This window comes from Haliaeetus albicilla, chromosome 20 (genome assembly GCF_947461875.1).
Source record: "Haliaeetus albicilla chromosome 20, bHalAlb1.1, whole genome shotgun sequence".
Classification (NCBI taxonomy): Eukaryota; Metazoa; Chordata; class Aves; order Accipitriformes; family Accipitridae; genus Haliaeetus; species Haliaeetus albicilla.
In genome coordinates this window covers 16891114-16916106 of record NC_091502.1, presented here as the reverse complement: position 1 = coordinate 16916106, position 24993 = coordinate 16891114, and the positions used below count along the sequence as shown (strand labels likewise).

The 24993-nt window shown below is 43.5% G+C and overlaps 2 protein-coding genes across 5 annotated transcripts; one reads left to right on the top strand and one right to left on the bottom strand.

The window, feature by feature from the left end:
* Positions 1-252: 252 nt before the first annotated feature.
* Positions 253-13859, top strand: MED17 (mediator complex subunit 17). Its single transcript, XM_069808382.1, has 12 exons — positions 253-524; positions 875-1041; positions 1400-1619; positions 3624-3760; positions 3863-3947; positions 5043-5195; positions 6044-6174; positions 7214-7398; positions 7978-8115; positions 9121-9238; positions 10542-10701; positions 12607-13859. Exons 1-12 carry the CDS (start codon positions 293-295, stop codon positions 12810-12812), a joined length of 1932 nt encoding a protein of 643 aa, XP_069664483.1. The 5' UTR covers positions 253-292; the 3' UTR covers positions 12813-13859.
* On the bottom strand, positions 13848-23347 carry VSTM5 (V-set and transmembrane domain containing 5). 4 transcript variants are annotated; one of them, XR_011328995.1, is made up of 5 exons: positions 22997-23347; positions 19621-19950; positions 19380-19520; positions 17667-17791; positions 13848-14826 (listed from the first exon to the last, which is right to left on the bottom strand). XR_011328995.1 is itself a non-coding variant. In XM_069808383.1 (4 exons), the coding sequence occupies exons 1-4, from the start codon at positions 23079-23081 to the stop codon at positions 17748-17750; spliced, it is 600 nt and encodes a 199-aa protein (XP_069664484.1). In that variant the 5' UTR covers positions 23082-23347; the 3' UTR covers positions 16582-17747. The 4 variants fall into 4 exon arrangements, 2 of the variants coding, with proteins under 2 accessions (XP_069664484.1, XP_069664485.1); XR_011328994.1 differs by lacking the exon at positions 13848-14826 and adding an exon at positions 16384-16477; XM_069808383.1 differs by lacking the exon at positions 13848-14826 and having other exon boundaries at positions 16582-17791.
* Positions 23348-24993: the final 1646 nt, after the last annotated feature.

Sequence of the window (24993 nt, the reverse complement as noted above, 5' to 3'; positions counted from 1 at the left end):
GGCAGAGGGGAAAGCGGCGGGCCGGCTGCCGCCCTCCTTCCCGCCTGTCCCCTCAGGGCCGGCTCCGCCCCCTGCCGAGCGCCCTCCGGAGACAGCCGAGCGCCTTCCGGAGACAGCCGAGCGCCCTCCGGAGACAGCCGAGCGCCCTCCGGAGACAGCCGAGCGCCCTCCGGAGACAGCCGAGCGCGCCCGGCGCTGTCCCCGCCTCCTCTCCCGCCCGCCTCCGCCCGCCTCCGCCCGGCACCCGTAGCCGGGCGCACGCCCGGCGGCCGCGGTCGGAGGTCGCTCCAAGATGGCGGGCGTGCCGGCGGTGCGCATCAGCATCGAGTCGGCGTGTGAGAAGCAGGTGCAGGAGGTGGGGCTGGATGGCAGCGAGACCTACCTGCAGCCGCTCTCCATGTCCCAGAACCTGGCGCGCCTGGCGCAGCGCATCGACTTCAGCCAGGGCTCCGGCTCCGAGGAGGACGAGCCGGCTTCGGCGGGCCGCGCCTGGGCCGAGCCGGGCGAGGCGGAGGATGAGGAAGGTGAGGGGCGGCGGGCCCGCGGCTCCCCGGCGGGCGGCCCGCGGCTGGGCCCGGAGCCCGAGCTCTCTCGCCGGGCTGCGGCTGGCGGTGCCCGGCCGGCAGCCCCACAGGCGCTTGGGCTGGGCTTGCCTTCCCCCGTGGGTTCCCGCGGCTGGCCGCGGATCCTCAGGCCGGGACGTTCCTGACCGAGTCCCAGCGAATTGCAGCGGTGGAGCGGAAAAGGATGGGTCCGGGTGCCGTGCGGTTGTGGTGTATTTCACGCCGTCGTGATCCCTCTGTGGTTTAAGAAGGAACCTTACACCGTATCTTTTTGCGATCCTTCGTTTCCCCTTCTTTTGTTTTGTTTTTAGGGTTGGTAAAGTTTCAGCCATCCCTCTGGCCTTGGGATTCAGTACGGAACAACTTAAGAAGCGCCTTGACTGAGATGTGTGTGTTGTATGATGTTCTTAGCATTGTGAAGGATAAAAAGTTCATGACCCTAGATCCAGTTGTGCAGGATCCCCTTCCCCCAAAACAGGTATATTGTACCTACTTGTGTAGTTTCTATGGCTTGATACTAAAAATTTCATTTCACTGGATTTTTTCGTGTATGGTGCATACAAGATTTAGTAAAACGTTCCTTACGACGTGCTGGTATAGTGCTTCATGGGTCAGGGTAAGGCTGAGGATGGGAGCTGAGGCTCATTTCAAAGGCCTCTTTGCTGAAACTGTAAGTCAAGATGCTGCTCGTGGCTATACAATACTAGTGCGAAAGGAATTCTAAATAAGCTACTGAACATCCAGCAAAACTAAGTTATCAATCACTGTCAATTAGTTTCCGTGAATAATTTTTGAGAATTAAGGCACAAGTAGCTTTTTCTCTTTTTTGTTATTAGAATCCTCAGTTTTTACAGTTGATTTCAAAAAAGAAGTCATTAGCTGGAGCAGCTCAAATCCTGTTGAAAGGTGCAGAAAGATTGTCCAAATCAGTTGCAGAAAACCAGGAAAATAAACGACAAAGAGACTTCAACTCTGAACTGCTAAGACTGAGACAACACTGGAAACTGAGAAAAGTGGGAGACAAAATTCTTGGTGATCTGAGCTACAGAAGTGCAGGTAAACAGCAGGGTCTTTTGTTTTTCTCAAGCATGGAATGTTTATATTTTATGAAATTTTTTTTGTAACTGGAAAAACAGATGGAATACCTCTAATAATAAATAATATCATTTAATTAAAGTGTATTGTAATTAGGAGATAGCATTATAAAAAGAGAAAACTTGTTTTATTATCAGGAAAAATACTGTGCCATCCTCAACCTAGAAAGTGATTTTAAAGGCTGACTGTGTAGGATTCTAGTAAAGATTGCTCTATGGAAACAATTCTGCATTGACAATGTAGTTGATCAATTGACAGATAAGCCAAAGATTTACAAGGTCTTTCTCTATGTTTGGTCTGTAAAGCATTTTAAAAAAAATTGAGGAGTATGTTGCATTTTCCTCTGAGTGAAGATTGTAGAATCATAGAATATCTCAAGTTGGAAGGGACTCCTAAGGATCATCGCGTCTAACTCGCAGTTCCTCGGAGGACTACCTAAAACTGAACCGTATGACTAAAGAGCATCACTGAAGATAGATTCATTGTATCTATTATTCCTACATTTGTGAGGAATGATACTGAGAATATGCATTATTTCATGGATTACAGCAAGAGAGGGTAACCAGCCCAGAGTACTAGAACCAATTATGGAGTGAAAGAGTGAATACAGAATCTCACGAAACTTAAGATGTAGATACAAAGCAGACATGTGAACTGGTTATGTTGGGCCCCTGTTGTCATCAGTGAAGGAGGGGAAGGACAAATTTAGGGTTATTCATCTTATGTTCACGGAGAAGCTGTAGATGCAGCCCAGGATATATCTCTTTTTAGATGATTTATCCTAAACTAGACAAACTGTGCTCTGGATGTAAAAGGGATGCAGCTAGGATGGATGTGGGTGTCCTGCTTTCAGCCGGGATAGAATTCATTTTCTTTCTGGTACCTGGTATAGTGTTATATTTTGGATTCAGTATGAGGAGAATGGTGATAACACACTGATGTTTTCAGTTGTTGCTAAGTTGTGTTTAGACTAGGTCAAGGATTTTTCAGCTTCTGATGCCCAGCCAGCAAGAAGGCTGGAGGGGCACAAGAAGTTGGGAGGGGACACAGCCAGGGCAGCTGACCCCAACTGGCCAAAGGGGTATTCCATACCATGTGACGTCACATCTAGTATATAAACTGGGAGGAGTTGGCCTGGGGGGTGGGGGATTGCTGCTCGGGAACTAACTGGGCATCAGTCGGTGAGTGGTGAGCAATTGCATTGTGCATCACTTGTTTTGTATGTTCCAATTCTTCCATTATTATTGTCATTTTTATTTTTGTTATTATTATCATTATTTTCTTCCCCTCTGTTCTATTAAACTGTTCTTATCTCAACCCTTGAGTTTTACGTTTGTTTTTTTTTTTTTTCCCCCCCCCAGTTCTCTCCCCCATCCCACTGGGTGAGGGGGAAGTGAGTGAGCGGCTGTGTGGTGCTTAGTTGCTGGCTGGGGTTAAACCACAACAGTGGGCATCTGCTTCTATCAGTCTCACCTGAATGACTGGCTGTACAGGCTTTTTTTTTACAGACAGAACACTGTCACAGTTTTAAGAGTGCAAGCCAAACATCATCAGCATTCCTTTAAATCAGTAAGGGTGTTGCACCTTAAGCTACTTGCTTGCAAAACTTTGGGCAGTTAACTTTTTGTCTTGTTTTAACCAAACACCGTTCTTTTTTTTAAATCCTCCCCTGCATCTACTGACACCATTTTGAAACACTGTTGGTTTTCTCCTATAATTATTAAATAGTACTTGTTAACTTACTGTAAAACATTACACATCACACACTGGAGGACTGAGATGCTGATGTGCCGAAACGAGCTTTCTAATTTACCTAATTTTTTAAGAATTCATTAAGAAATTTGTGCAACTGTGGAGGTTTGGAGACTTAGATATACATATTCTTCCAAAACGGTGGTATGAGCTTCATTATTTGCGGAACGTGCTTTATATGTAGTATGTGTGTCTTTGTCCTTCCTTTCTTAGGCTCCCTTTTTCTTCACCATGGTACGTTTGAGGTTATAAAGAACACTGACATTGACCTGGATAAAAAGATACCTGAGGATTACTGTCCTTTGGATGTTCAAATTCCAAGTGATTTAGAGGGATCAGCCTATATCAAGGTTTGCCAGAGAAACTTCAATAAAGTAGCATGGGTTTTGTTTTGGTATTTGTGTGCTTGCAACAAAGAACAAACATCAGATGATGTTTTCATTCTTTCCTAGGTTTCTATTCAGAAACAAGCTCCAGACATTGGTGACCTTGGGACAGTCAATCTCTTTAAAAGACCCATGCCAAAATCAAAACCAGGTATATCTGGCTATATGTTGTTTTTTGAGCATGTTCTCAAGAAATGGGTTTGCATATGATATTTATTTGAAAATTTTAGCATATAGCTTGAAAGAATAGTGAACAAGAGTATTCTTATTTAAACTGAAGTTTTCTGTTTAGGTTCTGCTTGGGCATATGTGTTTACTCAGTTTCTGAAAAAAAATTACTAGGATTGTATTTTAAGTGTTCTGGAGCACCTTTTGTTAGTCATTAAAAGTTTGAGCACATTAACTGAAAGCAAACCAAGGTATTGTGTTTCAGCCAGTTACATCCCATTAGTTCAACTGAACTGAACTACTGTCTGCTCATTCTTAACCTTGCCCAAAATGCATTGTTTGTTTCTGTGGCTCATATGTTTTCTCTGGGTCTGAAACTGTGGTGGCAGTATGTGCATTAATTACCAACAGCTCACCTGGCAGGTACTAGATTGATTCATTTGATACATGCCAGTATGTGAAGCTGTAAACTTTTGGGATTAAAAATTAATCTATTTCTCTTTTGGATTAAAAAGAACTGGCAGGATTTTATTTCACAGTGGTCTGTCACAAATGCTTGTGCTGTCTTGAGAGTAGACAGGATGCTGTACTAGACAGATGTTTCATACGTTATTCAGGGTACAGTATAGAGCTTGTGTGCTTACTCAGGCTAGAATCTTCCAAGAATTTTGTGCCTATGAATCCTGTGAAAGCACATAGATGAACTTCACATTATTTGGTGGTTCATTGTCAAGTGAATTTAATAAAACTAGAAGTATCATTGAAAGTAAATTGCAACTCAAGAAGAAGAGGTTCATAAGCAGAGTTCAAAAAATGCCTGGGAATGTAGTAGGCAGTTCCAGAGCTAGTTGCAGTTCACAGTATACATGTATGTAAAATCGAAGTAAAATGCATTAATGTTATCTTATAGTGCTTGCTTAACTGAGATAAAATTCTGAAAATACTCAATTTGGATGGAAGATACTGACTACCTTATCTTACCAAATACTCACAGCTACTGCACAGTATCTGGTATCTGAACAAAAAGGTAGCTTCTCTTTACTCTTTCCTTCTGCAAATGTTGATTTATATTTTTCAGGCTCTCCACACTGGCAGACAAAGTTGGAAACTGCACAGAATGTTCTTTTATGTAAAGAAATTTTTGCCCAGCTGTCACGAGAAGCTGTTCAAATTAAATCACAAATTCCTCACATTGTTGTGAAAAATCAGATAATCTCCCAGCCTTTCCCAGGTAGGAAACTTTTTAAGACTTCTTAACCTACGATTATTTGCTTATACATGAACTGAAATTCTGATTAATGTGACCTTTTTTAACGCTCTGTTCTTAAGGGGGGGGGGGGGGAGTAATCTTGTTATTCAAAGATTTTGAAAAACAGAATTTCCCAGAATTTGAATTTTGCTTGCTAATTGTAGAAACATTCAACTAATGCACTTCAGTTACTAATTTACTCATACTTTATTGTGTGGATTTTGCATGGTTTTTCTTTGTGATTGTGTTTTTTGTCAGTAGCACTTAAAGCTGTCAACTGTAATGCCATGTGCACATTGCAGTTTGGAGCTGTGCATAAGTCATTGCTCCTGGATTGCATGCAGGTGAAATTTAAGACTTGAGTTAATGGGTCTTTAGAAGAATGGCTTCAGTGAAGATAATTAAACAGCACGAAGACAGCTCAGTCAGCTGGTGAATCCTGTGTTCTTACAAGGGGTACACAACTGATTGTATCATGTGAAGAATATGTTTCTGGATTGCTTAAAATTTATATGATGGTAAATCATTCCTTCTTTGTGGAAGGAATGAGGTCCTGGGGGCTGCTCTTTTTGTGTGGAATTGAGTCATAGAAATTGATGTGAAATGCACCTAGTGAGTTAATAGTTGCCTGTCAACACTTCAATGAGTAGCAAGTCTTACTTGCCTTTGGTGCTGTGCTCTCCAACACCATTCTTTGATTTTTCTCTGATACGGTGAATACTGGTTGTAAAACTACTGACTATAAAACATGAAGAAAAGTAGTTCTCAGAAGCCTCCTTGAAAATTGTTGGTGTCCTCTTTTTTTTTTTTTTTAAATCTGCTTTGTACAGGTTTGCAGTTGTCTATTTCTCTGTGTCACTCTTCCAATGACAAAAAATCACAAAAGTCTGCTTCTGAAAAACAGAATCCAGAGGATCATCTCTATGTTCTGGAACATAATTTGCATCAACTTATCCGAGAGGTAATGCATTTATGGTGGTCAAGTATTGAAGAGTTTTGGGGCTTTTGTTCAGTCTTCTACATAGTGTGTGGCACTGTTGTACCAACAGAGTGCCACTAGAGGCCAGTCACTATCCATTTGTGTAAGGCATCCTACTGTTCAGTTTTAGTCTGTATAGGTGGTTAGGGAGTTCCAGTTAATGCTTTCATGGAACACTAGTTCTTTACTTAACCTCAGGCCCAGCTACTCACTTCAGAAAAGCTGTGCAAGATTTTTCCAGTACAGTTCAGCAGTCTCCTTTTTTCCTTTGTGTCTAATTAGTGCTTGTCAAGTACTTCTAAGTTAGCATCTGTTCAGACCATACTCCCAGGAAGAAAGAACAATCACTTACCATAATAACGTTGCTTCTTTTGAGGTCCACTTCTCTGCTTCAGTGTTTTAGATTCTCATATAATCTAGCAGAAGGACCAGGGGCAGAAGGTTGAGGTTTCGTCTGTTCTGAAAAGGAGCACAATTTTAGATGTCTAAGCAGTTGTGAAACTGTATTCCAGAGAGTGTTCATCTCCTTGGAGCATGGCTCTGCAAGTCATGCAGTCATGTGGAATAAGTCCAGTGTTTTAAATATTGAACTAGGTTTCATGAAGCTTTGGCTCAGTGCCCAGCTTGGTTGTGAATTTCCTTTCTTGACTTTGAACAGGTTGCTAATCTTTTTGTACCTGAATTTTTTATCTCTAAAATGCTTCCTTTATTTTTGTTTGACCATTCTGTCTCCACTTATTAGGAGCTACTGCCATACTACCAAATTTTTGTTAGCTAGCACCTTTTTTTAAAAAACACTTTCCATAAGGTTTGAAAGACCTGCATAAACAGGGGAGGCAAAGTTTGAGTGTAAAGCTGGCTTTAAAGTGCTGTCAAGTTTATAAAGTAAAAAAGTTGCACTTTTTGAAAGTACGTACACTCAAAAAACCTGATGTGAAGCAGCATATTGTAGTATACATATTATTTCTTGAAAATACATTACTTGGTCACTTCCTTTTATAACATCTATTGTTTGTTGCAGTGTCACAAGCAAACCCTGAGCTCAACAGTGATGCCACATCCAGCTAGTGCGCCTTTTGGCCATAAGAGAATGAGACTTGCAGGACCCCAGACTTTTGATAAGAATGATATCAGTTCTTTACAGTCGAATGAAGGACTTCTGGAAAAGATAATAAAGCAGGCAAAACATATCTTTTTGAGACGCAGGTAGTTCACAAGCTATTCTTGTTAACAGTTACAATAGAATGTACTATTACGTTGAATACAATTGATCTTTTTTCAGTGTTCTTAAAACTAGCTACTTCTTCCTTCACTGTTAAAATAGTCTTTATTTTTAAGTACTAAGAACCAATAACATATCATGAAATATGAGCTAACTACACTCGGCTAGTAAAAACAAAAGGAAAAAAACCCAACAGATTTCTTCAAGGTGTCTGTGACAGTTAGGACATAGGATGCTGATAATTGTCCCTACTTTTCTTAAACTGCGTAAATCTTTTTTAGTATTCTTTGCTGTGCAGTAGCCGATACTGAGTAATACCACTTTAATACTGCTGCAGAATGTATATGAAATGTACAGAGTAAAGAAGTGTGCTTCATTAGCACCAGAATGGTGCTGAAATAGAATCCTGATCTATATGGTTCTGTTAAATTTGCCTTTTTTTGTTTGTGTGCCACAATCCCCCCCCCCGCCCCCCAAATTAATAAACTACTCATTTCCTCTAAACAAAATAACAGCACAAACTGTCTAGATTATTGTGTGTAGAATATGTCTTTATTTTCTAGAACTGCTCGAACCATTGACAGTCTGGCTAGCCGTATTGAGGATCCTCAGATTCAGGCCCACTGGTCCAATATAAATGATGTTTATGAATCCAGCGTTAAAGTTCTAATAACTTCTCAAGGATATGAACAGATATGCAAGTAAGTATGAAAATGCATGTATCTTTCTAGTTGTAGAAGCATGCAGCAATGGCAGAGTGTATTCAAATTGTGTTTTACAGGTTTAGGTTCTCTTCAGACAGACAAGTAGGAGCCCATTATTTGTGTGCAAGTGTTTGTTCTTCTGAGTTGGTGGGGAACAGCCACCCTTCACTCACTTTACACTTTAATGAAGAAACTTAGTGAGTTGCTAACTAGCACAGTTTCCTTTCAAAGAAGGAACTGAAGTGGCCGTTTAAGGTGGGATTTACTTTGGATAGAGATAGCTGAATATAAAGTATCTTTGTATGTGCTGGATGCTAAACTTCCAGTCTGGTCTTGGAGAGCTAGTGGAGAGCTAGTCAGTGCTCAGTCCTAGCTTGGTTGCATAGGTACTGAAATGTGGAACTCATGTAATTCATGCTATTAGTTATGCACATTCTTATCAAAATAAGAGATCTCATGTACCAGAAATGAATGTCTGCGTGCTGACCAGCAGCTAATTAACTAATGTGTTGACAGTGGATGACCCAGTTGTTTTTTCCATTTTGAGCAGTCCTCTTTGGCTGTGTCCACAGTGTGGAGCAGACTGCGCTCATTGGTGCAATTTGCAGTCTCAGTTCCGAGAGTACATATGCTGCCCAAGTCTTGGCGGTAGGATAGAACAGACCCCGAGTACACACCATTTTCCCCTGCACCTCTGGAAGGAAACTTGGGCACAGCGGCAGGCAGGGAGCTGTGAGGCACCTCGGGAAGTTCCTTGACCTGAACAAGCAGTGGACCAAGTCTGGGAACATGCCACAGAATATGTCCCCTGCAGTATAGAGGTAGCTATTGTGGTGAGTGATGAAACTGAAATGTTTGGAGTTGCTGTTGTATTCCATAGGCTTCGCACCATCCTCATCTTAGAGTTCTTGTCAATGAATGGGAGGGATTCTGCGTTCTTAGTTTCCTGTTTTCTTAAGTGTTGTAATGCATTTTGAATAAATATGCATCTTGTTTTCAAAGATCCATTCAACTACAGCTGAACATTGGAGTAGAACAGATCAGAGTTGTGCATAGAGATGGAAGAGTTATTACGTTGTCCCATCAAGAGCAAGAACTGCAGGATTTCCTTTTATCTCAGGTAGACTCATATACATTATTCTTCCCCTTCTTGTAATGCTTGAAAAACAGAAGTTAGAATCTCACCTTTATCTATGTAGAAAATGTTAGAAGACTTCAAATAAAGACAGTGAAAATAGGAAGGTGGATTACTGAAATTTTCAGTACGTTTGTATAGTGACTTTAGCAACTGTTACTGAAATATAATACCAGTTTTTACTAAGGTCAGTAGTAATAACAACTTTTTCCCTCCCATGTAAAATACGTTTCTTTGTGCTACTCATTATGGGAACACTAAGATTTTTGCTTACTTCAGAACAAGTCAGTGAGACTTATAGCAGGCAATAAGGTATTCAATATATGAAACTTGCTGTAACCAAGTCCTATCTAGAGTAGAGATCTTAATGAGCCCACAATTACTGTCATTGCAACATTGTCTTGTTAGTGTTCACTTTGCGTTAGCCATTACTAAATCAGCTGATATTTGAATGAACTGTGTTTTCTGAATTGCCTAGAGCAAGCTGCTGGTTTTATTCAGAAGTGACAGTCTCTCTACTATGCATTATAAGTAGTCAAAATACAGGTCTTTAATAGTGGTTGGCCTGTTGCAGTTATGTGAAACTCCACGACACAGAAAACATGTTGAAACAGATTTTGCTGAGGGTATCTCTTTTTGGTCAAGTGTTTTCAGACTTGTTCACAGAGAACTGGTGAACAGTGCTAGATAATTCCTTGTTACAAGTGTTATGTTTTGATACAAGAAAACATTAGCATTTAAACTTTTAAGCTGTTAAAGCTCAATGCTTACACTTGAGCATTAATGGAGATAATCATGCATCTGAGAACCTCAACTTTTTTTTTCCTGAGTTTGCTTTGATAATATTCTCACAGATTTTATATATTTTACAGCAGAGGTCTCATTTCCATTCAAAGAAAGGATTATTTCAAAATTCTATTTGTATTTCTTGAGACCTAAATAAAGGTTTTTGTAAATTGAAAGCAATACTTATATGGGCTTATGCATTTTATTTACCTAGGAAGAATTAATCTAACTGCATAGTGTGCTTAATGCAGAGGCCTTCTCTGTCTGCAGAGGAACTAGTCTAAATTCAAATAACACAAAGCTCTGCTAGCACTTATATAGCATATATGTTTAAAAAGAAAAAAGGCAAGTTCCTGTGAAACTAAAGAACTTATAAGACAAAGTCACTTTTTATAAATAACTACTGTACAGCAAAAGAAAAAATGCTTGGTAAAACCAGTAAGCAATTCTTTCTGTGATGTGCAAATATCAAACAGAAGATGAACCTCTTGTTATCTTTCAGATGTCACAGCACCAAGTACATGCAGTTCAGCAGCTTGCGAAAGTTATGGGATGGCACGTGCTGAGTTTCAGCAATCATGTTGGTCTGGGGCCGGTGGAGAGTATTGGCAATGCATCAGCAATAACTGTAGCATCACCAAATGGAGATTATGCCATTTCAGGTAGTGTTTTCTATAGCAAACGTATAGAAAATCTTAGAATTCTTAAGTGAATTACACAGGCTTTGTAAGTCTCTTTCTGAGTCTCTACACAGGCTTTGTAAGTCTCTTTCTGAGTCTCTAGACTTCTATAGAATAATGTCAGTTTATAGCAAAATATTATAGAAACAATCTCTCTTGTGTATGAAATTGATACCTAAATAGAATCAATACTTTGATAAACCTGATTTAATTTACACAGGCTTGAAAATATTTCTTAGAATTAGCGTAGAAAAAAAGAGATTACAGAAACCATCAAGATCCTGAGAGAAGGGAAGACTGCAAACACCAGGATCACAACTCTGAACTTAATGAGAACAGAGTTTGGTCTCTTTGGGGATCTTCTTGGAAGAATCCTATGGGATACGATCCTATGGGATGGAGAGAAGAAGGGTCCAAGAGAGCTGGTTGATTATTTTTTTCAAGCTCAAGCCTATGTGCAGGAAGTTGTGCAAAGGTGACAGGAGATCTGTGTGGATGAACAGGTTGCTCATGACTAAACTCATGACATAAAAAGGAATCTGCAAGAGATTTTAAGCAGGATCAGTTGACCTGAGAAGAAGATAGGCTGTCCAAGCATGTGTTGATGGGGATAGGAAAGCTAAAGCCCATCTGGAGTTGAATCTGCTAAGGGTTGTACAGGGCAACAAGAAGAGCTTCAACAGGTATGTTAGCAGCAAAAGGAAGAATAGGGAAAATGTGGGCCTGCTGTTAAATGGGGAGAGGACGTGGTGGCACAGGACATGGAGAATGCCAAGGTACTCGATGCCTTCTTTGCTTTGGTCTTAAGACTGGCCTTCAGGAATCCCAGGTCCTTGAGACCAATGGGAAATTTTGGAGCAAAGAAGACTTGCCCTCAGTAGAGGAGGATTGAGTTAGAGAACCTTTGAAGAAACCAGACATAGACAAGTTCACAGGACCAGGTGGGATGTATCCATGAGTGCTGAGAGAGTTGGCTGATGTCATTGTAAGGCCACTCTTGGTCATCTTTGAAAGGTCATGGTGATCAGGAAGGGTTCCTGAAGACTGGAAAAAGGCAGATGTGACATCCTGTATTCAAGAAGGAGAATCTGGGGAACTACAGTCTGGTCAGCCTCATTGCAATTACTGGGAAGTTGAGGCAAAAAACCAGTCCCAGGAGCAGTTTCCAAACATATTAAGGTGAAGAAGGTAGTGGGGAATAGTCAGCATTGATATATGAAGGAGAATTTATGTTCAGTCAGCCTGATAGTCATCTCTTTGTAGAAGGCTAGCTTGGTAGGTGAGGGGGAAGCTAAGCATTACCTTCCTGAGTGCTTATTTAAAAAACAAACAAAACACTACCACCACCCCCCAACCTCAAAACACAAAACCCCATCCAAGCCAATAGAACACCACCACCCCTCCACCAATCTTGCAGAATTTTGTGATTAAAAGCAACAACGATCCTGAGTGACTTCATTCCTGTCCACTTGAGATAAATCCACTACAAACAGTATCTTTTTGATCACGTTTTTCAACAGAATTGTGGGGAATACGTTCAAGGTAAGAATCAGCAAAAATACTTTGCCCTTCCTGGCATCATTAGGGAAAAATAAATGCATTTGTAAGGTGTACATGTGGGGGTTTTTTTGTCAAATGTTTCTCTGGTTTGCTCTAACCAAGAATATGCAGTGCTAAAGCAGCAAAATCATAGAGAAGTGGGAGAGGAGAGAGAGAAAATTCAAAGAGAAAAACTTTAAAAAACAAAAATTAAGGTAATTTCCCTTGTTTGCTTTCAGTGTGTTTGGTATTGAGTAGGAGTAATGTATAGCATACATGAGGAAGGATATTTAATATGAGGAATTCCTACAGTGTAAGAATGTTCATTAAAATCTCTGTTCATCACAGTACGTAATGGTCCGGAAAGTGGCAGCAAAGTTATGGTTCAGTTTCCGCGGAGTCAGTGCAAGGATCTCCCCAAAGGTGATGTACTGCAAGACAACAAGTGGAATCATCTTCGAGGGCCGTTCAAGGAAGTGCAGTGGAATAAAATGGAAGGGCGTAACTTTGTGTATAAAATGGAACTCCTCATGGCTGCCCTAACTCCATGCTAATAATCTGTCAGCCTCTCCATGGGGGCTTTGAATCATCGCTGTGCTGCGAACGATCACTGCCCATGCAGCAAAGGGAAATGGAACCTGTGGGTCAATACAAGAAAGCAAAACCAAATTTTTCCTGTACAGATAGGTCCATTGTAGTGTTTGCAGTAAAACTTTTTTCAATGATATATAAAATACAACTTCAAAAAAGTTCCTTTTGGCTGTATCTTTGCAGATTGCTCTAGCTAGAGCAACATAGCTGAGTAATTAATCTATTTTTCTTTTACAAAATTAAATTCAGTAGTCCTTTGCTACATGAAAGGTGTCTGCTCAGTGTCATTCCCTTTCCCCTTGTGCCCCTACTTTTTCTCAGTAGATCTTTGCAAGTATTTCTGAAAGATGAAAATTATTAGAATTGAATTGTGCTATCGATAAGCCTTTTAGTGGCTTATACCCCAGGGAATGGCTATCCTTGTGGAAGCTAATGGACTTGTTTGATGGGAAGTGGGAAAACCGAGGAGAAGCAGAGCTCCCTTGTCAACAATTAAGGCTAAACAAAACTTCAGAATCAAGGGACAGTCTTGACTGCATGACATTCTTTAGTTGGAGTTTGTACATTGACATGGCTTCTGAGTGACCCATTTCTTTTTGAGACATACATTTACTTAGGGATTTGTTTAATTTGAGAGTGTTACAAAGTCACAGCCTGTGGCAAAGGTCTTCCTCTCTGATGGCTATAGATGAGCCTGTGTGGTGTCGGTTATTTTGTTTGTGTTTTCTGTCCTTGCTTTTTGCAAGCATGTAGAGGAACGGGTCTTACTCTGCTTGCAAAATTTTGACAATTTGAGTTTGTGGGTGACTTGTATAAATTCATGTCTGGATAGAAGCAGGTAACTCCCATGCAGTAGACCTTGGATCTCTACACTTCTGCTGTTGTTTGTTTTTTTTTTTTTTTTCTGCACTGTCACTGATTATCATCCAGGGAAACAATATCCTCCTGAAGATCAGCTCTTTTGATTTCTTTTAAAATAAAAAAGTCATGTTTATGTCTTTTCGTTGTAATTGTAGCCTTCTTGAAGCTTCTGGTAAGGTGTTGCACAAAGCTTTTCTTTTGTTTGATGATTAATTGCTAAAGGTCTTTTTGAAACCTGAGTGTATGAACTGGTTCAGACCTAGGTCCATATTGTATGTTGGGAGGTGTGTGTATATACGAGAACTTCTTGCACATAGAACATGTTTGAATTTAACATCATACTTGTATGGTGACAGTTGTTATTTTGCTGTATTCTTGAGCAATAAAGATTAGTTGGAATAGATATTAAGCAACTGCTTGTGGCAAGTTGCTGCTCAGTGCGTATCCAAAGCAGCTATTGTACTTAAGTTGGTGTTTACCAGTGTAGAACATCTTGTTATTTCAGTTCCTTGCAGTACTTGCTTCTGTGCAACTGAACTGTGAGAGAGAAAGGGTTTTCCTTTCAGGTTCTGATGAGTTACCCAAGACAACTTATGAAACAGAAAAAATACTAGCTGAAAATAGTCTCTTGATCTTGAAAGATGGGTGAATCTTATGCAACACCTGTAATGCCAGGTCCCACATTGCTTGACTAGCAGACACTCTGTGATTACAGGCGGAGGGGGGTTTTTTTTCCTTGGTGAACAACAGTTCAGCCAACAGCTTGATGCATCTATTTGTGCATCCGATTATATGTGGCTGTTTTGACTCTTGGCAACACAACAAATCTCCTCTTGCTAATAATTAGAAGATGAGCGTATGAAACTTAAATGTATCTTTACATTTCACTGTTACTAACTTAAATTGACACGTCTGCATGTAGTGATCGCCTTTTTGTCAAATAAGCTCTTCATTACCAAGTAATAGGATCACTGTGGAGCTATTGGGAACTCATAGTTGCAGGATTTGTCCCTTTCTGAAAAGAAATGGTGGATGCAAAAGGACTTCTCTTGTGTTGCAGAAGTGCAAGCACTGCACATTAGCAGTGAAGACATTTGTCAAGACTTCCAGGCCTAGCTGAAAAAAAAAATTTAAAAAAAAAAAAAGAATTATTAGAGACCTGGAGAGTCTGTCTTTTAGTGTTGAATACACAGGGGTTCCTAATTTTAATGGAAAACAGACTGATTAGGCTTCTAACAGAGGGACAGTCTTGAAATTCTTGGTAATGCATCTTTGAACGTGAAATGAAGACATTAGCGGATGATTAAGACGCTTTACAATTGATTGCCAAAGCAGTCTTATGAACTTGGACATCTCTTTAATTAAAGTTTAAAAGCAAAATGCCTTAATCCCTTTGATCACTCGGAACGCTCTAAATATTAAATTGCCGCTGTTCTGCATTTTTGCAGAGTTTACAAGTGGAGTAAGAATAGCTATTAGTTTCTACACTTCCACTTTAACTGCTTGCCATAAGACTAGACACTTCAGGGACCTCCAGTGTAGCAAGAAACTGCTACACACAGCTTAGCCTCACGTTCTGTATATCAAGTATTACTGACATTAATAATGCATATTGACAAATACCAGTTTCAGAAAATGTGAATATTTTATAAGTGATCCTATCTATGTAGGGTAAGCATGTTAAATTCTGGGTAAAATTTGTGGCTGAGGAATTGTCTATAAGGAAAGCAGTACATAGGCTAACTGTACTGTATGTCCTCAATGAATATTATTTGGATCCCTGTTGTTCCTCTAGGATATTACTACCTAAAAGTGAGTTTGGCACCAGCATCAGTAGCCAAGGATGGGTGCCTGAAGTTGTTGTATCGTTAGCCAAGCTGAGGTAAAACAACTGTGCTAGTTGGAAACTTACTGCTGTTACAGTGCACCTTAAATTGAAGAATTTTAAGTGGTCATTTCCTACTTTCATCCCAGCTTTCAAATATTGTAGTTTAACAGTGTAAGTGATCTCTACAATTACAGCAATGCATTCAAATGGTCACGTCTGTATACATTTCCTGACTTTTCCTTTGGCAATTACAGTGTTCAAGTCAATGTTAGCAGGTAATAATGGTCTTAATGTGTAAGCTGCACTTTTTGTACCTTCTAAATAAGTCTGGCAGAGCACCTGCTGTATACTCAGCTCAGCTTAATGCATAACTTCACATTCAGGTTCTAAGATTTAGGGATTAAAAAAAAAATCTGGAATAGATAAACAGAAAAAAAAATTAGTAATGTTTTCCATATGCTATACGGGTACTTTACAAAGTACTTCAAGCTTGGTGATTAAAAGAGATGCACTTACAACTTCTGTGTTGTCAAAGCTTAGTTCACTCAACGATACAGAAGGCTGGTAATACATACTTAAAGTGAAGAATTAGAACAAAGTGTTACTTTTTGCCAAGTTGTGCTGTAGCTGGGATTATTTTTTTTCTAGATTTCTCACCTTTTCTTGACCTGTTCTAGATGCAGGAAGGAGCAACCAGCTGAATCTGGTACTTGAATTTTTAAGTGGGTGAGAGGCCCTTTATACTATAAATGGCCAGTTCAATCTGGGGATGACTTTGTAAAGGTATTGTGTACAGGGTGCTTTGGAAAAAGCTTGTTTGGCACCTACCTGCATCATTATGCACTTGAGAAATTCTCTGTTTTTCCAAATCTAACCCATAGTACTTCTGCACCTGAGCATCGTGATCCCTGACCAGAGGGGAAGCTCTGTCAGCCTGTCCTGTAAAAGGTTTTTGCAAACAAGTGAGCTGAAGTGCGAGAGAGGCAGTAGCAGCAGTGTGGCTCAAAAAGCCATGTGGCAATCTGCAGACACAGACTATTCCATGGTCTCTTACATTTTCAAAGTTTATTTCACACTGCAAAATTATTCTCGATACAAAAGCAAAACAGGATAATTCGAAGCTCAGTCAGTTTAGTGCTTTCTCACTCAAAAAAGCAAATGTTATTCCACCCAGCAGATCTGCAGGTGGAAAATGTAAGTGCAATATGCAGATTCAGGGAGACATTAGTTAGATCACTTCATGTTTTCTTACAACATAGGAAAGCAAAGGCGGCTTCTCAACAAAAGCAATTTCAGAACTGTATTTATAAATACTAAATTTCAAAGTAATGCTGTTTTAACATTTTTTCCCAGATAGACTATTCATCAGTGGGCTAAGTTTGCAAAGGGCTCAACATCTTTCACAATGAAACTGCTCAGTATTTTGCCACCCCACCAGTGTGGTGTCAGTATTTTATCTGACCCCTCTAATCATTACAGATGGCATCCTGTTCAGTGCCTGTGCACAGTTCCTTGTTCAACAGCCTTCTCTAGTAATGTCATAAAATGTGTGTTAATACCCAGGGGCAGCGTAAACAACTGGAAATGTAAGTGGGGGAACTTTGACCAGCTCGGCACTGTTTCAAAGTCAGTTTTGTCTCATAAAGAATTAGTTTGTCTTCAGAGCTTCAGGAACTTCCTTATGCCCAAAAGTAGCAGCACAGGTGCAATAAACAGGATTCAATCCTTGCAATTAATTTTTTAATGTAATACTGTAATTAGACATTAAATTTATTATGTTAAAGGATGCTAATGGCTGTTCTGTCTGTAATAGGAGACTTGCTGTAGCCAGAAAACAGGTGTCCTTCAAGATCATGATCATTTCCTTTATGGGTTGATCTTAGAGGCTTGGTTGGTTGGGTGGTTGTTTTTAAGAGTGGTAGAGGCTGTAGATTTTATTAATTAGCCAGAAAAATGTGTTCGTGCTCAGCATGGAAGAATACTCTTTTTTTTTTTTTTTTTTTTCTTTGACCTTGGCTAGCAGAGCAGAAAACTTAACAGGTCAAAACAGCTCCATCAGACATTGCTGATTTAATGTCTAATTAGTTTGCAAGTCAGGATGTTTCTACAGTAGTCACAAACATTTTACCTTTTAGGTTTCTTCTTGCTTTCTTTGCCAACGCTTTCTCCTGAGGTAGAATTGGTTTTGTTGTTATTAGACAGTCCTTGGCTAACACTCAATGGTTTCCAATTCAATCTCTTCAGTTGTACTTGCTGCAAATAAAAGGATATTATTATTGATTGGCAAATGGATTGGAAGGCCAGTGTTCCAAAATTAACAACGCTGTGTTAATAGCTGAGACATTTTGAACTTTTTAATATTAGCTCAAGCTTACTCATCTACAATTAGGTTTTAAATACATCTTTTCAAAATGTTTAACTGCATAAAGAGTCCCTCGCAATCTTTAAAGTGATGCTGGTTTCTTCCAATACAAGACTAAAGGCGCTACGAAAACTGAAGTCCATAGGGCCCATCCATATACCTCTCTTCATGACTTCTCAAAGGAGGGCTGTTCTGAGGTGGAATGGGGGCAGAAGTTAAGTCCCTGCTTCAGATCATGTTTTGGGAGATGACAGAGCAAGTCTCCAGAACTGTGGTTTTCCTGAACTCTGCCAAATAACTGTATTAAATTCAGCTCTGTAGGAAGACTGGCTTTAACTGGAGGAAGAAAAGGCTTTAGCCAAAAAAGCCTGTATATTCTGGCATGATGGGAAAATTTTTTGTACCTACAGAAGCTTGTGAGTGGTGTGTGCACCGTGAAAACAGCAGCAGCCCTTAGAGCTGCAGGTGAGTGGCAGAAAGGTAGAGATGGCTTGAGCCAAATTCATCTCTTCTTGTATTGGGTTTTGCAGAGTTGGCATACAGTCTGGGCCATGAGGCTTAGGATTTTTAGGTATCTGTGTTGGTCTAGTAAAATACTGATACTTAGGGTGCTTGTTATAATATAACAGCTTAAGCAGCGCTTATTAGAGAAGAAACACAGACCTTTTACCTACAGGGCAAGAAACCACTAGTGGATCTGCACTTAGAAGGGAGGTAAATGCCTGAAATGTTTTGAAGTGGTAAAAGAAACCTCCTGTTCCAAGGATGTGCCCAGAGCTTGAGCCCAGGCTTGTAGTGTAGCACCTTGTCTTGCTGCCTAGGCCAAATAACCCTGGCTGTGGCTTGGAAAATTTTCTCAATATGTGAATGTTCCCTTCGGTGCATCCCTTGTGTTCCCTTGATCTGCTTTTCATGACTGGTGTCTTTGGCGCATGTTAGGAGTCTGCTTTTGGTATTAGTCAGTGTTCGCTGGAGTGCGCAACTGCATCAAACCTGAAGGCAGATGAAAGGGGGGTTTGAGAGGAGAGGGAGGGGTGCAGTCCTCCATGAAGTGAGGTGAGGGCCACTCCCAAGGGCCATTTGAGTACCTTCCCCTAGGAGATACCCTTCTAGTGCAGACCCTGAGAGCATTGCTCATGTTCTTGACTTTGTCTCCTGCCCTCTGACGCGGTGTTATTGCAGCTTTGGCCTTTTTTTTTTTCCCTAAGTTTTGCAGTTAGCAATGTTGGGAAGTGTTTTGTGGTTTCTGATGTAAAATGTATAAGGTAGATGTCCCTGTGGATTGTTCTGCAACTGAATACCTATTATTCAGTTGCCTCAGCTAGTAAAGAGTTGAACAGGGTAACTGAACTGAGCCCTTCCACTCTTGTTGCTCAGTATCCCTGCTTAGCACCTTTATGGCCCAAATCACAAGTGAATCTTAGGCTCAGAATTCAGGCTTGAAAACCCTATACCTTGACTGCATTCATAGAGAGATACCTGTTAGTTTGTGTGCCGTCTTCTTCTGAAATAGATGCAGAGATTTATTACACAGCCACATGAAGCAGATCAAAATGGCAGACACTGCAGCGAGAAATGCAAAAAGAACTGCTACAAAATGTAAATCTTCATAGATAATCTCTGCAGGGAGGACAGAAAAAAATTAATATTATAAAATTGATTACAAGCAGACTAATGTTTAAACACAGGGTAAAGCCAAGAACTCCCATCTAGTTCGTACCATAAACGTTGACTATGATGGTGCCATAGGCATTGGTTCCATACTCCTCTGTTACAGTGATAAAGTAGTAGCCAGCATCTCTCATGCCCACATTCAGAAGCTGTATAGAGCCATTTTCAAAAGTTGTTACTCTGTCCTTGTAGACAGTGGATATGTTGACGTAATTCCCACTTTTCCACTCAACAATTTTGGTGGTGCCCCAGCTCGACACGTGCTTCCACTCAATGGTGGCGACGCCTCTGCAAGAGTATTGAACTGAGAGGAGGATGTTTTGTGCCACTGTTGCGTTGATGTTGGGTTGTGGGACAACTAACGACACTCCTCCGGGAGCTGAAAGACAAAGGAGGGTGATGAGTGTAGAGGTGATGCTGCACCAACTGTCCAGGGCAGGATGGGACCCCTGGGGCGTGATTCATCCTACCTATCTCAGTGGTCTGTTTTAGGAGAGGACGGATTATGCTTTGCCGTTTCTCTTTCTTTCTGCTGACCATAAAAGGAATATACATACTTAAATTAAAGACTAAATACACATTTTTAATTGATGAGAGCCAGGAGAAATGTTTCCACCATACAGGCCAAGTAATTGCGTGTGTTTCAGTGTTTCGATACCCAAGAGGAGAGAGTTTGGACAAGTCTTTTTGGGTAAGGGAGCATAATATTTTCTGAAAACTGAGCAATGCTTTTGTATGCATCAGTAACTGGCCTTCCTTTAAAATCCTGCATTTAAATGGAAAGTTTAATCGCCATGGCCAAGGTAACCTATTATATTAATTACCATCCCCCAAAAGCAAGAACCGTAGCAGGCTTAAGTATGTGAAGGCTTGGCAAGAACTTTGTCATGTTTTCAGGATGTGTAATTGATGTTTAAGGCAGCAGCTTTGTAAAGGCAGCCAGTTATATGCCAGTGCAGATAAATCACATGTAATCAAAGGTACAGAGTTTCACGCAAAGTCAGGGACTTCACATTCCTGATGATTTCCAGGCAAAAATGTATGTGAAAGCATATTTAATTCTCACCTCATTCCTACTGATGTGATTCCAGAGCTGTTCATAACACTCTGAAATTGAACTGACCATTTAGTTTAATGTGTAACTGCAATGATTTCTGCTTGCGTGTCGGTATTTCTGCATGCAGATTTGGATGAACACCAAACATCTCAGTTTCAACTGGCATACTTTTTTTTTTTATTTATTATATAATTAATGGCAGGTTTGGCACACTTGGCTAGAGACTGAAATCCTGTTATCTACCCACAAAAATCAAACCAGACAAAATGCAGATAAAGCACAGAGTAAGCCTCACCACTGAATGCCTTTTCCTGGTTTGGCTTGGCGCAGGTCACCCGCTCTCCTCTCATGCTGTGGGAACAGCCTGACTGGAAGAACACAACTGAAAAAAATAATGCTGAGCTGCAAATGTCTGTAACCCAGTGGGGAGGGAGGATGAGATCCTGAGCTATGCTGAAGGAGCGCAAAGCAGGACCCCTGGGGATGCTCCTGGAGGTTCTGCAGAGTCTTCAGGGAAAATAATGGTTTTAAAAGGCAAAGAAAGAAAAAGTCTCCAAGGGAAAGAAATTATTTTTAAAAATCTTATTAAAAAAAATAAGAAACCCCCATGGCCAGAGCAACCACAAATGGGGGGAGATGGGTAAATGAATTACGAGCTGACTTTGCTCTATTTGAGATCTGTGGCAGAATTCAGAAACTCTGCTGGTCAAGGTAAGGCAGGGAAGCTTGAGAAGCCAGTTTGATTCCCAGGTCCTCGCCTATGGGACCAGCACAGGAGAAAGCCTCAGCCACTCTGTATTTTTTTAACCAGATAGGATCTGGGCTTTTCCCAAGATAACACGCCTGGGATTCCCCCTTTGTGGGCATCTTGTCATGCCCGTGCTGCCCAGTCCCCTCGCAGGGACACCATGCTTTCTGGATAGCCCAGCACATCCTCAGCTAAGCTGTGGTCTGCCGTTCAGCCTGTGTGCAGGAGAGACTAACCAGAGCTGTGAAAAAGGGGGTTGTGCCAGCTAGAGAAACAGAACAGACGGGAACCTCTGGTAATCACTGCAAATTGTTCTAATTGTTTTCTGCTCCATGTGTTTATTTAAAGGCCCTTTGCACCGTTTCTGACCAGACAGGAGCCTAGTATCTCACCACAGTGACCCTTTTATGTTTTGATAAAGGCATGGCTCTGTTTTGAATATGTGATTGCAAGGTAAATGTAAAAAAAAAACCCAAATCTTTCCATTAAATTATTTGCAAACATTTTCTGTCCCTATCCAGCACACAAAGCTAAAAAAGGCAGCGCAGTAGCTAACCATTCAAAAGTATTTTCAGCCCGCAGCCCACCTAGATCACCTGAACCGGTCTAATCCAAACAGAGCTGCATCAGCCTCCAGAGCAAACATCACAGCCACCTGCAGCGCCCTGCGCAAGGCCGCCGCGCTCTGCCGGTTGCAAACCCAGACCCTTCGCGCCCAGTAAAACACGTCCCAGGGAGAAGCGGGTACCGGTGCCGCTCGAAGCGCAGCGAGTTTGCGGCTGGCCCTGGCACGCTGCTGCGCTCCGGAGAGTTGGCCGGGCCGAGAGTCAAAGCTGGAAGCGCAGCTCTGCCTACCGGACCTGGGCCTGTGATGTGCTGGGGAGTGGGTAGAGCAGGGCTGCCAGCGTGGAGCCTCCACGCAGGAGCTCTGTAACGGGGGGGGGGGGGACGACGACACACAGCTCCCAAACTCTTGGACCATTCCTCCACCCTCCGGTGCCCCACTCGTGCATCACCTTGATGATGAAGGAGACGGCGTGATGTGCCCAAACCAAACCCACTGGTGGCACTGCCCCCCCCCCCCACTTCCCGGCCGTGGGGGGGCTGCCCGCAGCCTCCTCCTCCAGCCCCGGCTCCGAGGGACCGGCCGGTTCTCCGCCCGCTGCCCCCCTCCCCGGGCTGCTGGTCGAAACCCACCTTCCCTCTTCCCCGCGGCGTTTCCCAGCGTGACCCGAGCCCCCCCCCCCAGTCCCGGGCTGGTTCACCGGGATTTGTTTCCCCCTCCTCGCTTCCCCTCCGCTGCTGGGCTCGCAGAGGGGAACGGCGGCTGCTCGGTGTGTGTCCCCCCCCGCCCCGGCCGGGGCTGCAGCCCCGGGCCGGCACCGCTCGGCTCCCCCCGAGCAGCGGGAGCGGGGACGACCCTTCCCACACGGTTTCCAGCCCGTGGAGAGCAGCGCTGCCTGCTTCACCCACCCGCCGTGTCCCGTCCCCCACCCCCAGCAGCTCCTCCGCGCAGATGCCGGGCGCTGGGGCTGAGCGGCGGGGAGCAGGCGAGGAGGAGGAGGAGGAGGAAGGAAAGGGCCGGGGGGAAGGAAGCGGAGGGGAGAGAGGGACACTTACTCCGCAGAGCCCACCCGGCGGCCAGGCAGAGGGTGACGGTGCCCACGACGACGCCCCGTCCCCGGCAGCCCCGGAGCGGTCTCATCCGAGAGGAGCCGATGCCCCAGGGGTTGGCATTTAAGCGGCCGGACCGGCCGGCGAGGCCTCGACCCCGGGGGCCGCCCGCCCCGGGCCTCTTCCTCGCTCCTCTTCCCTCCTCTTCCTCCCCCCTCCCGCCGGGGCTGGCGGCGGCTCCCCGGGCTCTCCCACGCCTCACCCCCCGCGATCCTCCGGTACGGACTGAAGACGCAATTGGCTGCGGACGGGGAAGCGCTGCCCGGGGCCGCCCGCCATCGCCCCGCAGCCGGGAAATGAGCGCTAACGGGCGGCCGGCGGGGGGCCGCTTCCCCGCGGCGGGGAGGGGGGGGAGCGAGCCGTGGGCCCGCCGGATCCCCCCGCGGGGGGCAGCGGAGGGATCGGGCCCCGGGGTCGGGACGCTCGGCCGAGGGCGCTTTTGGTTTTGTGCCATTGCTGAGGGAGTGGGGGTTGTTCTGCCGGGGAAGAGAAGGCTGCGGGGAGACCTTACTGGAGGGGGCCTAAAAGAAAGTCAGAGGGACTTTTTACAGGGGCATGTGGTGATAGGACAAGGGGCAATGGCTTTAAACTGAAAGAGGGTAGATTTAGATTCGATGCGAGGAAGAAGTTCTTCCCTGTGAGGGTGGTGAGGCACTGGAACAGGTTGCCCAGCGAAGCAGTGGCTGCCCCATCCCTGGCAGTGTTCAAGGCCAGGTTGGATGGGGCTTTGAGCAACCTGGTCTAGTGGAAGGTGTCCCTGCCCACAGCAGGGGGGGGTTGGAACTAGGTGATCTTTAAAGGTCCCTTCCAACCCAAACTATTCTGTGACCGATTCTATGAAACATGCGTCTGCAAGGGAAATTTCCCTTCAAGGTGTTAAAAAGAACTTTCTTGCCCCAAGGAGGAGTCTGGTGACTCTGCGGGTGAGATGGTGGGGCTGGGCAGCAGCATCTCTGTGTCCCCAGGGGTTATCTCAGATGACCACGCTGGAAAATGAGCCCGGTTCCCATCCCACCGTACCCAGCACAGGCACTGGGTGCTCCTCTCTCCCTTCCATCATCTTCCAGAGGAGGTCCCCAGAAATGCTTGTCTTTCTTTCAGAAAGCACGGGACAGCATGACGTAGGAAGAAACATGATTAGAAAACATGCAAGTGCCCCAATCCTGAAAATTCATCCTCACTCAGGGGCAGATGCTGCCAGAAGCCATATGCACCCTGAGGAGAGCCGTCCCTCTGACCGGCAAAAAGGTTACACGCCATGGTGGCCCTTTTGCAGAGCTTCCATCCTCCTCTTCCTCGTGTTTCCCTCTCCTCAAGTTTTCTTTAGTAGGGTGCGGATCAAAGAGAGACACCTCAGTCTGCTGGTCAGCACAAGCTTCTCCGGGAGGGTGGGAGGAAAGGGCAACTCCCCGCACGAGGAGGGATGGCTGGGGTCTGCCAGAGCCCTCTGCGCCGGGCAGCCACATCTCCCACTGCACTGTATGGCCCGGTGCAGGTTTCCCTACATACTGCTTGTCTGCGAGGCTGACAAGTGGGTCCGGCGGGGGTCTGGGTGGCCAAAGCACAGCCCCGGGCAGGGAGGTGAGCAGGAGTGGGGCTGGGCTCGCTCAGAGCTCGGTTGCGGGGGACCTGCTCCCACTGGGGCTTTCCGACACGGGTGATGCTCTCATGTGCAGCCAGGGGAAAGCCTCCGTGCGACATTAGGGTTTCCTGCTTGCACACCTCGGGGGGGGACTTCACAGGACTTAGGTCAGGCCTTGGCAAGAGAGGGTGCAAGCTGCGTGGACTCCAGGGCCCGTCTTTTATTCAGGGTGCAATAAAATCTCTCCAGCTTCCCTCACTTCTGCTGCATCTCTTGAAGCTTCAGCAATGGGAGTCAGGAGAAGGGACAGGGGGAGGAGAGGTCAGTGAAGACATACTGCCCGAATATTTGATCTCATGTG